Below are 15705 nucleotides of genomic sequence, written 5' to 3' on the forward strand. Positions count from 1 at the left end.
CAGTTAGGATAACTGGTGTAAACTTGTCCTAGGATGTTTTTATCTTCTATTTTCTATAATGTAGAAGATAGGAAATGGCTACACAGAAACTATACTCAGTTATCTAAATATAAAAGCACTCAAGAACATATATCCTGGTGCCACAGCACCTGTGTTCATCCCAAATGTACACTACTTCCTTTAGGACTGGTCACAAGTAGTGTACTATATAGGTAAAATAGTACAATTTAAGATTCACACACATACAGTGCCTTGCGAAAGTATTCGGTCCCCTTGAACTTTGCGACCTTTTGCCACATTTCAGGCTTCAAACATAAAGATATAAAACTGTATTTTTTTTGTGAAGAATCAACAACAAGTGGGACACAATCATGAAGTGGAACGACATTTATTGGATATTTCAAACTTTTTTAACAAATCAAAAACTGAAAAATTGGGCGTGCAAAATTATTCAGCCCCCTTAAGTTAATACTTTGTAGCGCCACCGTTTGCTGCGATTACAGCTGTAAGTCGCTTGGGGTATGTCTCTATCAGTTTTGCACATCGAGAGACTGACATTTTTTCCCATTCCTCCTTGCAAAACAGCTCGAGCTCAGTGAGGTTGGATGGAGAGCATTTGTGAACAGCAGTTTTCAGTTCTTTCCACAGATTCTCGATTGGATTCAGGTCTGGACTTTGACTTGGCCATTCTAACACCTGGATATGTTTATTTTTGAACCATTCCATTGTAGATTTTGCTTTATGTTTTGGATCATTGTCTTGTTGGAAGACAAATCTCCGTCCCAGTCTCAGGTCTTTTGCAGACTCCATCAGGTTTTCTTCCAGAATGGTCCTGTATTTGGCTCCATCCATCTTCCCATAAATTTTAACCATCTTCCCTGTCCCTGCTGAAGAAAAGCAGGCCCAAACCATGATGCTGCCACCACCATGTTTGACAGTGGGGATGGTGTGTTCAGGGTGATGAGCTGTGTTGCTTTTACGCCAAACATAACGTTTTGCATTGTTGCCAAAAAGTTCAATTTTGGTTTCATCTGACCAGACCACCTTCTTCCACATGTTTGGTGTGTCTCCCAGGTGGCTTGTGGCAAACTTTAAACGACACTTTTTATGGATATCTTTAAGAAATGGCTTTCTTCTTGCCACTCTTCCATAAAGGCCAGATTTGTGCAATATACGACTGATTGTTGTCCTATGGACAGAGTCTCCCACCTCAGCTGTAGATCTCTGCAGTTCATCCAGAGTGATCATGGGCCTCTTGGCTGCATCTCTGATCAGTCTTCTCCTTGTATGAGCTGAAAGTTTAGAGGGACGGCCAGGTCTTGGTAGATTTGCAGTGGTCTGATACTCCTTCCATTTCAATATTATCGCTTGCACAGTGCTCCTTGGGATGTTTAAAGCTTGGGAAATCTTTTTGTATCCAAATCCGGCTTTAAACTTCTTCACAACAGTATCTCGGACCTGCCTGGTGTGTTCCTTGTTCTTCATGATGCTCTCTGCGCTTTTAACGGACCTCTGAGACTATCACAGTGCAGGTGCATTTATACGGAGACTTGATTACACACAGGTGGATTGTATTTATCATCATTAGTCATTTAGGTCAACATTGGATCATTCAGAGATCCTCACTGAACTTCTGGAGAGAGTTTGCTGCACTGAAAGTAAAGGGGCTGAATAATTTTGCACGCCCAATTTTTCAGTTTTTGATTTGTTAAAAAAGTTTGAAATATCCAATAAATGTCGTTCCACTTCATGATTGTGTCCCACTTGTTGTTGATTCTTCACAATTTTTTTCACAGTTTTATATCTTTATGTTTGAAGCCTGAAATGTGGCAAAAGGTCGCAAAGTTCAAGGGGGCCGAATACTTTCGCAAGGCACTGTACTTTTAACACCATCTGGATCTTTCGTTTCCTCGACCCCAGGTGAACTATTAGTTAATCAGAACAAGCCCACTTTATTATTGATATTAGTGATGAATGAACGTGGTTTGAACTCAATGTGGAAACACCTGATGAACACCATTCACATCTGATGTAACCCATTGAGTAGGCATTACCAAATCAGGCCATCAAAGGTAAACGCATGCACAGTTCAATGTTTCATTCTGTTCTACCACCATGGATGCATCTCAACAGTATTTCCTTTATTCCTCACATCCTCTTTCCTAGACTCAAACTGCATTGGAGGCAAGGAGAGAGGATGCGAGGAATCAAGAGAATATTGAGATTCTACCACTATGATCCCAATTCATGGTTTCCTGAAAGGAGTGGAAGATGTGACAGGGTCAGTGGAAAGCCTACTTCACTGTAGAAACGGTACCTTGGCAACTGCAGAGTAAATGGGTGATTATTTAAAGCGCTGGTAGTGGATCGCTCCCTCTCAGGTTTCATACAGGTTGTGGTATTCCATCCCCCTCACTGGATCTGCAGCATATCAACAGGTGGGAGAGGTTAGCTCCTAACTGACTGACTGAGGTATGTACATCTAGAATTGTTAGATTACATGTCAGATATTGCTGCATTGTCGGAACTAGAAGCACAAGCATTTCGCTACACTCACTGTAACATCTGCTAACCATGTGTATGTGACCATTAAATGAGATTTGATTTTTGGCACTCGAGAGCCCCAGAAATGCAGGTGTGCCAAACTTGTCGCGTCATACCAAAGAAGACTCGAGGCTGTAATCGCTGCCAAAGGTGATTCAACAAAGTACTGATTAAAAGGTCTGAATACTTATGTAAATGTGATATTTCCGTTTTTGACTATCAACCTTCATCTCTCCCGAGCCCGTACAGGAGTTGTAGCGATGAGACAATATAGTAGCTACTAACAATTGGATACCACGAAATTGGGGAGAAAAAGGGGCAAAATTCAAACAAAAAAAAAAAGTATATGAAATACAAATGGTAGAGAGAGAAATAGTCCTATTACTCCTATAATAACTACAACCTAAAACTTCTTACCTGGGAATATTGAAGACTCCCTAACCCGGACGACAATTGTGCGTCGCCCCACGGACCTCCCGATCGCGGCCGGTTACGACAGAGCCTGGGCGCGAACCCAGAGTCTTTGGTGGCACAGCTGGCGCCCTTAACCACTGCGCCACTCGGGAGGCCATATTTCATATACCTTTTGACTATTGGATGTTCTTATAGGCACTTTAGTATTGTGTAACAGTATAGCTTCCGTACCTCTCCTCGCTCCTTCCTGGGCTCGAACCAGGAACACAGCGACAACAGACACCCTCGAAGCAGCGTTACCCATGAAGAGCAAGCGGAACAACTACTCCAAGTCTCAGAGCGAGTGATGTTTGAAACGCTATTAGCGCGCACCCCGCTAACTAGCTAGCCATTTCACATCACATCGTTACACCAGCCTAATCTCGGGAGTTGATAGGCTTGAAGTCATAAACAGCAGAGCTGCTGGCAAAATGCACGAAAGTGCTGTTTGAATGAATGCTTATGAGCCTGCTGGTGCCTACCATCGCTCAGTCAGACTGCTCTATCAAATCATATACTTAATTATAACATAACACACAGAAATGCATGCCTTAGGTCAATTAATATGGTTGAATCTGGAAATGATCATCTCGAAAACAAGACGTTTATTCTTTCAGTGAAATACGGAACCGTTTCGTATTTCATCTAACGGGTGGCATCCATCAGTCTAAATATTCCTGTTACATTGCACAAACTTCAATGTTATGTCATAATTACGTAAAATTCTGGCAAATTAGTTCGCAATGAGCCAGGCGGCCCAAACTGTTGCATATCCCCTGACTCTGCGTGCAATGAACGCAAGAGAAGTGACACAATTTCACCTGGTTAATATTGCCTGCTAACCTGGATTTCTTTTAGCTAAGTATGCAGGTTTAAAAATATATACTTCTGTGTATTGATTTTAAGAAAGACATTGGTGTTTATGGTTAGGTACACGTTGGAGCAACGACAGTCCTTTTTCGTGAATGCGCACTGCATCGATTATATGCAACGCAGGACACGCTAGATAAACTAGCAATATCATCAACCATGTGTGATAACTAGTGATTATGATTGATTAAGTTTAATGCTAGCTAGCAACTTACCTTGGCTTCTTACTGCATTCGCGTAACAGGCGGGCTCCTCATGAGGCAGGTGGTTAGAGAGTTGGACTAGTTAACCGCAAGTTTGCAAGATTGAATCCCTGTGCTGACAAGGTAAAAATCTGTCATTCTGTCCCTGAACAAGGCAGTTAAACCACCGGTTTAGGCCGTCATTGAAAATAAGAATGTGTTCTTAACTGACTTCCCTAGTTATATTCCCAGGTAAGAAAGATTCAATTAAAATCTGCGTCCAAAATTACCGATTTCCGATTGTTATGAAAACTTGAAATCGACCCTAATTAATCGGCCATTCCGATTAATCGGTCGACCTCTACTGGTGACAAACCTTGGTTGTGTTCTCGCTGGTGACAAGCCTTGCTTGTGTTCTCTCTGGTAACCAGCCTTGCTTGTGTTCTCTCTGGTAACCAGCCTTGCTTGTGTTCTCGCTTCCAACCAGCCTTGCTTGTGTTTTTGCTGCCAACCAGCCTTGCTTGTGTTTTTGCTGCCAACCAGCCTTGCTTGTGTTTTTGCTGCCAACCAGCCTTGCTTGTGTTTTTGCTGCCAACCAGCCTTGCTTGTGTGTTTGCTGCCAACCAGCCTTGCTTGTGTTTTTGCTGCCAACCAGCCTTGCTTGTGTTTTTGCTGGTGACCAGCCTTGCTTGTGTTTTTGCTGGTGACCAGCCTTGCTTGTGTTTTTGCTGGTGTCCAGCCTTGCTTGTGTTTTTGCTGGTGTCCAGCCTTGCTTGTGTTTTTGCTGGTGTCCAGCCTTGCTTGTGTTTTTGCTGGTGTCCAGCCTTGCTTGTGTTTGTGCTGGTTTCCAGCCTTGCTTGTGTTTTTGCTGGTGTCCAGCCTTTGTTGTGTTTTTGCTGGTGTCCAGCCTTTGTTGTTCTTTTGCTGGTGTCCAGCCTTTTATGTTTTGGATGCTGGTATCCAGCCTTCGTTGTGTTTTGGACACTGGTGACCAGCCTCCATTGTGTTTTGTATACTTGTGACCAGCTTTTGTTGTGTTTTCATTGTGTTCTGGACACTGGTCACCAGTCTTTGTTGTTTTTTGGACATTGGTGACCAGCCTTAGTTGTGTTTTCGCAGGTGGCCAGCCTTGGTTGTGTTTTCGCAGGTGGCCAGCCTTCGTTGTGTTTTCGCAGGTGGCCAGACTTCGTTCTGTTTTCGCTGGTGGCCAGGCTTTGTTGTGTTTTGGATGCTGGTGGCCAGCCTTTGTTGTGTTTTGGATGCTGGTGACGAGGCTTCCTTTTGTTTTCGACACTGGTGACCAGCCTTTGTTGTGTTATGGACATTGGTGACCAGCCTTCATTGTGTTTTGTACATTAGTGAGCAGCTTTTGTTGTGTTTTGGACACTGGTGACCAGGCTTCCTTGTTTTGGATGCTGGTGACCGGCCTTGTTGTGTTTTGGACGCTGGTGACCAGCCTTCGTTGTGTTTTGGACACTGGTGACCAGCCTTCGTTGTGTTTTGGACACTGGTGAGCAGCTTTCGTTGTGTTTTGGACATTGGTGACCAGGCTTCTTTGTGTTGTGGACACTGGTGACCAGGCTTGCTTGTGTTTTGGACATTGGTGACCAGTCTTTATTGTGTTTTGGACATTGGTGACCAGTCTTTATTGTGTTTTGGACATTGGTGACCAGCATTTGTTGTGTTTTGTACATTGGTGAGCAGCTTTTGTTGTGTTTTGTATACTGGTGAGCAGCTTTTGTTGTGTTTTAGACACTGGTGAGCAGCTTTTGTTGTCTTTTGGACACTGGTGACCAGCTTTTGTTGTGTTTTGGACACTGGTGACCAGCCTTGGTTGTGTTCTCGCCTGTGACAAGACTTAGTTGTGTTCTCGCTGGTGACCAGCCTTGCTTGTGTTTTTGCTGGTGTCTAGTCTTTGTTGTGTTTTTGCTGGTGGCCAGCCTTGCTTGTCTTTTCGCTGGTGGCCAGCCTTGCTTGTGTTTTCGCTGGTGTCTAGCCTTCGTTGTGTTTTCGCTGGTGTCTAGGCTTTGTTGTGTTTTGGATGCTGGTGGCCAGCCTTCGTTGTGTTTTGGAAGCTGCTGACCAGCCTTTTTTGTGTTTTGGAAGCAGCTGACCAGCCTTTTTAGTGTTTTGGAAGTTGGTGACCAGCCTTCATTGTGTTTTGGACACTGGTGACCAGCATTCGTTGTGTTTTCACTGGTAACCAGCCTTTGTTGTGTTTTCGCTGGTGACCAGCCTTTGTTGTGTTTTGCTGGTGTCTAGGCTTTGTTGTGTTTTGGATGCTGGTGGCCAGCCTTCGTTGTGTTTTGGAAGCTGCTGACCAGCCTTTTTTGTGTTTTGGAAGCAGCTGACCAGCCTTTTTAGTGTTTTGGAAGTTGGTGACCAGCCTTCATTGTGTTTTGGACACTGGTGACCAGCATTCGTTGTGTTTTCACTGTTAACCAGCCTTTGTTGTGTTTTCGCTGGTGACCAGCCTTTGTTGTGTTTTCGCTGGTGACCAGCCTTTGTTGTGTTCTCGCTGGTGACCATTCTTGCTTGTGTTTTCGCTGGTGACCAGCTTGTGTTTTGGACACTAGTGCCCAGCTTTCGTGGTCTTTTGGATGCTGGTGACCAGAATTAAACAAAACAGAAATGTCCTGTTTGTTAAGTATTAATTGCTAACTATTAATATCAAACAAACCATGTAAATGTCATTTTTCTATCACATTCCCATATTTTGAGAATTCTCTCAACTTAAAAGTAAAATTGCAAGTTTAAAAATAAATTTATTCCATTTAGTGCCTCAAGACCATGACCCAGGACAAGCATCATGATCCCACTATGTACAGTTGAAGTCGTAAGTTTACATACACCTTAGCCAAATACATTTAAACTCAGTTTTTCACAATTCCTGACACTTAATCCTAGTAAATATTTCCTGTTTTAGTTCAGTTAGGATCACCACTTTATTTTAAGAATGTGAAATGTCAGAATAATAGTGTAGAGAGTGATTTATTTCAGCTTTTATTTCTTTCATCACATTCCCAGTGGGTCAGAAGTTTACATACACTCAATTAGTATTTGGTAGCATTGCCTTTAAATTGTTTAACTTGGGTCAAATGTTTCGGGTAGCCTTCCACAAGCTTCCCACAATAAGTTGGGTGAATTTTAGCCCATTCCTCCTGACAGAGCTGATGTAACTGAGTCAGGTTTGTAGGCTTCCTTGCTCGCACACGCTTTTTCAGTTCTGCCCACATATTTTCTATAGGATTGAGGTCAGGGCATTGTGATGGCCACTCCAATACCTTGACTTTCTTGTCCTTAAGCCATTTTGCCACAACTTTGGAACTATGCTTGGAGTCATTGTCCATTTGGAAGACCCATTTGCCACCAAGCTTTAACTTCCTGACTGATGTCTTGAGATGTTACTTCAATATATCCACATAATTTTCCTTCTCCGATGCCATCTATTTTGTGAAATGCACCAGTCCCTCCTGCAGCAAAGCACCCCCACAACATGATGCTGCCACCCCTGTGCTTCACAGTTGGGATGGTGTTCTTCGGCTTGTAAGCCTCCCCCTTTTTCCTCCAAACATAACAATGGTCATTATGGCCAAACAGTTCTATTTTTGTTACATCAGACCAGAGAACATTTCTCCAAAAAGTACAATCTTTGTCCCCATGTGCAGTTGCAAACCGTAGTCTGGCTTTTTTATGGTGGTTTTGGAGCAGTGGCTTCTTCCTTGCTTAGCGGCCTGTCAGGTTATGTCGATATAGGACTCCTTTTACTGTGGAGATAGATACTTTTGTACCTGTTTCCTCCAGCATCTTCACAAGGTCCTTTGCTGTTGTTCTGGGATTGATTTGCACCTTTCGCACCAAAGTATGTTCATCTTTAGGAGACAGAACGCGTCTCTTTCCTGAGAGGTTTGACAGTTGCGTTGTCCCATGGTGTTTATAGTTGCGTACTATTGTTTGTACAGATGAACGTAGTACCTTCAGGCTTTTGGAAATTGCTCCCAATGATGAACCAGAATTTTGGAGGTCTATAATTTTTTTTGAGGTTTTGGCTGATTTCTTTTGGTTTTCCCATGATGTCAAGCAAAGATGCACTGAGTAAGAAGGTAGGTAATTTTCCAAGCTGTTTAAAGGCACAGTCAACTTAGTGTATGTAAACTTCTGACCCACTGGAATTGTGATACAGTGAATTATAAGTGAATTAATCTGTGTAAACATTTGTTGGAAAAATTACGTGTCATGCACAAAGTAGATGTTCTAACCGACTTGCCAAAACTATAGTTTGTTAACAAGAAATTCGTGGAGTGGTTGAAAAACAAGTTTAATGATTCCAACCTAAGTGTCTGTAAACTTCCGACTTCAACTTTATCTCCCTGTCATATTACATCATATATGCAGCAGCATAGAAGACATTTTTAGACTCACCTTGTCCTGTTGTGCGCACTTGAACAGGACGGTGGCGCAGCGCGGCGCCCCCCCCCCCCTTTCCCCTTCCCCAGCCCCCCTTGTGATCATCATGCTTACAGACAGACACACATTTCAGAATCTGCTAAAAGAGCCACAAGATGGCACTTTAATGTTTCCTTACTACAAAATCCTAATTTCTGTGACCAATTTAAAACTGAATTGAATTCATTCATAATGATTAACAAAAACTCAGTCTATCATCCTTTGACTTTATGGGACACCATCAAAGCTATCATTAAAAACAATGCAAATGTATTTGCTTCCGGACTGAATAAATCACAATTAAAGAAGATATCATAATTGGAAAAGTTGTTAACGATGTAAACAAACACTTTTTTCAGGTAGTGACTACTCTCTGACAGAACTAAATATATTGATTAGACAGAGAGCAGAATTAGCCAACCATCGAGTTAGACTCAACCATTACTTTCATGGTAATCGACCCAGTCATCTAATAGCTAACATGCTTCGACGTAATGATTGGTTAGTGGATATTGCAGCTATTGAATCTGTGTCAGGTAAATTACTATCAGAACCCAAATTAATCAACCAAAGATTATTCTGCTTCTATAAAGAATTGTACACCTCTGAGTATAAATCAACACCAAGCCAGACTGAGTCCTTTTTTAAAGATATGGGAGCCCAAAGCTCTCTCCATGAACTTAAAAGGGCATTGGAGAAAAGCAAATCACCTGGTTGGGACAGTACTGCTACTGAGATCAATTAACCAATTAGTTTCACTGTTACATGAAATGATTAACACAGCCATTCAGAAAGGGTGGAGGCACAATTATTTTTTATTTTATTTTTTACATACTAAATGTATTGTTACTTTTTTGGTTCTGTGATGCAAGCTAACTATTAAATTATATGAATTTCTGTATGTAGTCCCCCCTCAAATAAAAAAAATGAATATAGATTTGGTCACAGACAAAGAACAGCAATACTTGTCTAACTAACACACACACACAACACTATATTTTTGTGTAGAAACTCATCCCTCTGTATGTCTATTTATCTGTTTGTCTAAAACCAAAATATTACAATCAACAATGTAATCAATTCTCATGAAGTCTTTTTTTAGACTGAAATAAAACGTGAAATTTAAGCTAGACCTCAGTGAAAATCCATCATATCTGTGATAGTCAGGATTAGTTCCATAGTAAACTGGAACCATAGGACTGGGTCGTCATAGTTCCAAGAGTCAATAGGATTCTAGGATTCTATTCACCAAGGGGGAATTCCTACCCAAGTTAAGCGGTGTAAATGGAAAATAATTCCCTTTTTTATGCTCTTTTCTCTCTACGTGTATACGGACCTTGAACTTAAGCATGAGAAAAGCATGCCATTCACCCGCTATTCGTTTGGGGTGGAGATTTAAAAACAAATAAAGCTGTGGCGGAGGTGTGTCTACAGATTAATTGACTTAATGCACTCATACTTCCACCACCTTTACGCGTGATGAAATTATGAATAAGGTTGAGCAACCTGTCAGTTCCAAGTGGAACATCTCATTTATTTGTTTTCTGATAGAAATAACACCATTCTCCATTCACTGTCATTTACAAATTGATAGGAGCTATTGATAAGAGTAAATAAGTGAGTGAGCGGTTTCGATAAGGGAATTGTAAACATAAATTACAATTGTTTTAGACCTATTTTACCTTGTGATCCCTGGAGACAAATGTGAAACAAGTAATACGGCAGCAAACTGAAGCATATCAACAAATCACCTTTTCCACAGTGACATTTATGAAATACTGGTCTAATAATGGTATGCAATTTGGAGACCCAAACTATAGCCTTCTGTAGCCATGTGCAAATGACACTACAGCGCCAAATCAATTGATTTAGGATCTCTAGAATGTTTTAATTATATGCCCGGACTTTTCACAGTGTTCTTTACAATTTGAATCGTGTTAAATATTAGCCACTATAGGACATCACCGCCAGTTAGACCCACATACATTTATAACTCTCATTGACTTTAGTGTTAATTTCCTTACATTTTGAATCATTCCATTGCATTGTTAGTTTAACTTTCTTTCCTCTGTCACATTCGTGTGGTTGTTCCTGAGGATCGCTAGCAATAGGGCATCTTCTAAGGCTAACGTATTACAAGATGTTCAATCATTTGGGACATGTAGCCTATTTGAATCATTATAGAACGCAAACCATATGTAGCAGTTTAAACCTTGAGCACAGTTCACGAGGACTGGACCATTGTCACCACAATCCCATGATTAGTGAGGATTATTAGGGTAGATATCAGAACTACGTGCTGACATTGCGAAGAGTGATCAAATCTTTTAAAAATGCTAAAATCTTGCAACATGGATAGTTGAACATGTCATATACAGTAGCATGGCTGTATTTTCAACAAAGTTAATCACTGGTTCAGTATCTTTACAGATGATCCAGCATAAATCCAGAACCCAGGATAGAGGGGCTGATTAAATGTGGTCTGGACTCTGTGGAGGAGGGTCATTGTGTCAGAGACGCTGTAGAAGGACAGAGTTCCTGCCCTATGGTCCAGGTACACTCCTACTATTCTGGAAGAGCGGGGCACATGTATGGCAGTCCGTTTGTTATTGTGGTAGAAATAACAGCCAAGGAGAGAACAACACACCAAACTCCAGGACTGATCATTCCCTCCAAACCAACACTCATCACCACGTCCTATTCTGCCAATCCCTTTATATGAGATGGCTATATAAGCCTTGAATGCGCTCCACTCTACCTCCCAGTAGCAGGTTCCAGACAGACCCTCTCTACATAGGACTTGTTCATAGGTGGAAAATCTGTCTGGATGGTCAGGATAAGGCTGGGCCTTATTACTCCATGGATTCCACGTCACCTTCCTATTCCCCTCTGACAGACACAGCCAGTTATTAGCTGTGTTGGGATCCAATGTGAGCTGGCAGGAATCTGAGGACAAAGAAAAAGTAGGTGAAAGTGTGTGTGTGTGTGTGTGTGTGTGTGTGTGTGTGTGTGTGTGTGTGTGTGTGTGTGTGTGTGTGTGTGTGTGTGTGTGTGTGTGTGTGTGTGTGTGTGTGTGTGTGTGTGTGTGTGTGTGTGTGTGTGTGTGTGTGTGTGTGTGTGTGTGCGCGCACACATGCATGCACACTCACATTCCAAGAACTCTTCTCTGGTCTTGGGTTCAGGCCTTATCTTCTGAAAGGTGGTATCATTTCTACATGACGCTAGTTCACCAACTAACAGTTCAGACTGAGGCGTGCTGAATGACGTGAGACTACAGGGCTCAACGGGGTGAAAAATTTGGACTTTTGTCACTATGGAGATAAAGAACATCAAATATCACTGGTCCACACTGATCATTACATAAACATACAGGAAGTTAACGGGTGAAGAAACTAAGGCTGGGGTTCAATGTAAGGCACAGGGCACTATACATTAAGGGGATTCTACCAATTGGGTGCCTTTTGAGAAGTGTAACTTCGTCAGAAAACCTTTTTCACCTAATTGTAACATTCTGTCATAAAGAGCATATCTTCAACTTCATTAAAAACACATTTTCCCATGTCAAGAGGTAATCCTTTTTTTTTTACTATACTAAGTGCCTATTAAGTGCCAAATGAAGTAACAGGGTTGACGATGTCATCTTAAATCAGCAATAAATCCTGTTTAGGGGGAAAGGAAGCTTGTTGTGCGCAACAGGGAGTGGCAATTGAATGCAAGCTCCACAAATGCATTTAAATTGTTAAAATATTTAAAGCCCGTTTATCTATGGGTAAAAGGGTTTACGTGTTATATTCGACCCGCTGCATTTTCCACCACAAAAACACCAGAAAATGGCCAAAAAGAGTAGACCCAGATCACCAGCTTTTACACAATGATTTGACTATTAGATGTTAAATGTTTGTTTTGACTTTTAAAAAAAAAAAATTTTAAGGAATAGTTTCGCCATATTAAATTGAGAGTTCAGTTCACGTAACCAGGTTGACTGTAAAATTAAGGACAAACTTTTAAATGAATCACTAATGACATGAAATATAGATTAATAGTAATCTTCAGAAATGACTTTGTCAAAGCAACAAAAAAGCTTGGGCTTTACAATGATGGTGAAAACTTGTAGACATTTTAGGGTTAAGTGGGTTTAAAGTGTGTTAACATTTTTATGCACACTAAATTCAGATTGTATTCAGTATTGAATTCTCCATGTTGTCTATACTAAAGGGCAACTCATTCAATATAAATAGCTTTTAAAATGCAATAGTGGTGCACAATTTCTATTTAAAATATCAAAGAGATGCAAAAGGTGCTCTTTTCATGGAACAACCAAGCAGACAATAGGCCTTTTTAAAGGCATTTTCCCCTACGTTCGCAGAGCTTGCATTCATGGTAAATGTCAGCTCAAGTGTAAATAACCTTTAAAAGTATGTTATAGTGTGCTGCGCTATAATGTACCGTGCATTGAATCCCAGCTTGAGAGTGGTTCTTCACTGAGTATAAACATTCATCTATGTTCAAATTAGATCACCTAAGGAAATCACTATGTCAGTGAGATTAACTCCGATAGGATGAAGCACATTTCATTTCTAGCAATGTCCTTCAAAAAGACCTAGACCTACTTTTTGCAGAGATCATGGCAATTTCCCCAGAGCAGATAACTTCTATTTGATTTTTCAGCTCAGACACTGATTTCTTCACATCCTCAAAAGAGACATGTTGGTTGACAGTGATGCTCAGTAAGGCCTCAGATCCAGGAGAGACGCAGAGGGACTGCAAAGTCTACAGAGTGAGGAAACAGGGAATAGATTATTGTTGAGGAAGACGCTCAGCCATTCCCAAATCACTCCCTATCCCTTCCCATTGGCCCTAACCCCTTGATGTTAGCATTCCTGAAGGGTCTTTATAGGTATAAGCAGTGTAGTGGTGAAGCTTCCACTGTACAGATCTCGCAAACATTGAAGGGTTAGGAGTGGGACCAAGGGGAAGGGGATCAAATTGGGAATGGCTGAAACGATCACTTTCTACAGTGACACCTGCTCCTGTGGAGAGCGAAACCAGTGATGTCACCTGGAGGAAATGAATGTGATCCTCTGTGTGCGAAAGCTGCTCCAGCTCAGCGTCTCTCCTCCTCAGCTTGGCTATCTCCTGCTCCAGTTGCTTCAGAAGTCCTTCAGCCTGACTCACTGCTGCCTTCTCCTGGGCTTTGATCAGCTCCTTCACCTCAGAACACCTTCTCTCAAAGGTGCAGATTAGCTCAGTAAAGATCTTCTCACTCTCCTCTACTGCTGCCTGTGCAGACCGCTGTTAAGACACAGAGAGGAGGGGTTCCATTTGAACCAGCCCAGTTACTCCGTTCTCACCAGGACACCAGATAAGCAGGTTCCCCACAGTAGGGTTCACTGGGGTTCTCACTGGCTCTGCAGTATAGTTTACTGTAAGTCACTCACTGCTAAGTGAATAAATGTAAATGGTCAAAACTCACCTTCAGTGACTTCACAGAACGTCTAACTGTCTGCATCTCTTTCTCTATCTTCTGGATTCTCTGTTTCTCCCCCTGCTGCCTCTGTAGAGAAACAAATCTTCCATTTTCATTCCATAGACCATTTGCAAAAGTGTCTGTCTACGTCAAACTTTATGATAAGTCAATGCCCATACCACATGGAGGTGTGTATGTATGCACACGCACGTTAGTGTAACTAAAGTTTCCATTAAAAAAACACGTTTGAAATCAAATACTACTGCCATGCATAAAATGACTTGTTAATTGCTCAAGTGTTCTGTAAATAATACAGTTTATGTCCTTACCTGTCTCTCAGCCCTTTCTGATTCAGCTGACACTGTATCGTGGCCTTTATGATCACCTATCATACAGAGGTAACAGATAATTTGCTGATCGGTACGGCAGTACATTTCCAGCAGCTTGTCATGACGAGAGCAAATCTTCTCCTGTAGCTGTGTGGAGGCTTTGACCAGCTTGTGCTTCTTAAATGTAGGAGATTCATAGTGAGGTTGAAGGTGAGTCTCACAGTAAGAGGCCAGACACTCCAGACAGGACTTGACGGCTTTGAGTTTTCTCCCAGTGCAGACGTCACACTCCACATCTCCAGGTCCAGCATAACAGTGAGCAAGAGGAGCAGCTTGAAGCCCTGTTTTCTTTAGACTCTCCACCAATTCAGCCAGCAAAGTGTTTGTGTTGAGAACAGGCCTTGGAATGAAAGTCTGTCTGCACTGTGGGCAGCTGTAGACACCCTTCTGGTAATCCTGATCCCAGTAATCCTTAATACAACCCATACAGTAGCTGTGTCCACAGGGAATAGCCACAGGATCCTTCAGTGGATCCAGGCAGATCGAACAACTGATCGAATCCATGGATGTTGCCATTTTGGTGCTGACACACTAAGAGATGGAGTGCAGCAGAGTATCAGAGTTCACTAACGTTTCTCTAGAAGTGTTTAGGGTTATAGAAATGAGAATTGATTGTGCGTGTACTCTGTACCTGCAAGGGGTGTGGCGTTGGATGGATTCTATATAGTTCTATGAGGGGCTATTTTCTTTGATAGTGAATATCTTCTCCTCGGCCAGTGCAGGGGCGCCTACATTTTGTAGAATACTGTAGAATACTATACTAAACACTAGTATCCCTCGATCATGTAGTATCCCCCGTTCAAACTTAGGAAAGTACGCCTTTCCTGCGCACGCCTTTCCGACACATTTCTCAGTAGTTAGTATTCAGACTTACCTTATGCAGGTGCTTAATGGGCTTTGCAAGTGAGGTTCACTTGCACGCTAAATACATGTCTTTCAATGTTATTCATCCTGAAAGTTGCCGTATTACATTTTTAAATCCATTAAATATTGGAAGGTAAAAAAAAGTGTACAATAGGGGTAGAACAGTAGTCCTATAAATCTACCCTAATAATACTCATTAATCATGGTTTTAATGAGTGTAATGACAACGGTCTAGTTGTTGTGAACCGTGCGCAAGGCTCCAGGTTTAAACTGCTAGGTATCAAATCAAATTAAATTGTATTTGTCACGTACACATGGTTAGCAGATGTTAATGCGAGTGTAGCGAAATACTTGTGCTTCTAGTTCCGATCATGCAGTAATTTCTAACAAATAATCTAACAATTTCACAACAACTACATTATACACACAAGTGTGAAGGAATGAATGAGAATATGTACATAAAAATATATGGATGAGCGATGGCCGAACG

General features: G+C 41.6%; 1 protein-coding gene across 1 annotated transcript; it reads right to left on the minus strand.

The window, feature by feature from the left end:
• Positions 1 to 9292: 9292 nt before the first annotated feature.
• On the minus strand, positions 9293 to 14945 carry LOC110537691 (E3 ubiquitin/ISG15 ligase TRIM25-like). The gene is made up of 6 exons (XM_021623924.3): positions 14292 to 14945; positions 13969 to 14049; positions 13554 to 13787; positions 13106 to 13265; positions 11645 to 11806; positions 9293 to 11441 (listed from the first exon to the last, which is right to left on the minus strand). The coding sequence occupies exons 1-6, from the start codon at positions 14865 to 14867 to the stop codon at positions 10903 to 10905; spliced, it is 1752 nt and encodes a 583-aa protein (XP_021479599.1). The 5' UTR covers positions 14868 to 14945; the 3' UTR covers positions 9293 to 10902.
• Positions 14946 to 15705: the final 760 nt, after the last annotated feature.

This window comes from Oncorhynchus mykiss, chromosome 12 (assembly GCF_057628025.1).
Source record: "Oncorhynchus mykiss isolate SJ-2025 chromosome 12, ASM5762802v1, whole genome shotgun sequence".
NCBI classification, from domain to species: Eukaryota; Metazoa; Chordata; class Actinopteri; order Salmoniformes; family Salmonidae; genus Oncorhynchus; species Oncorhynchus mykiss.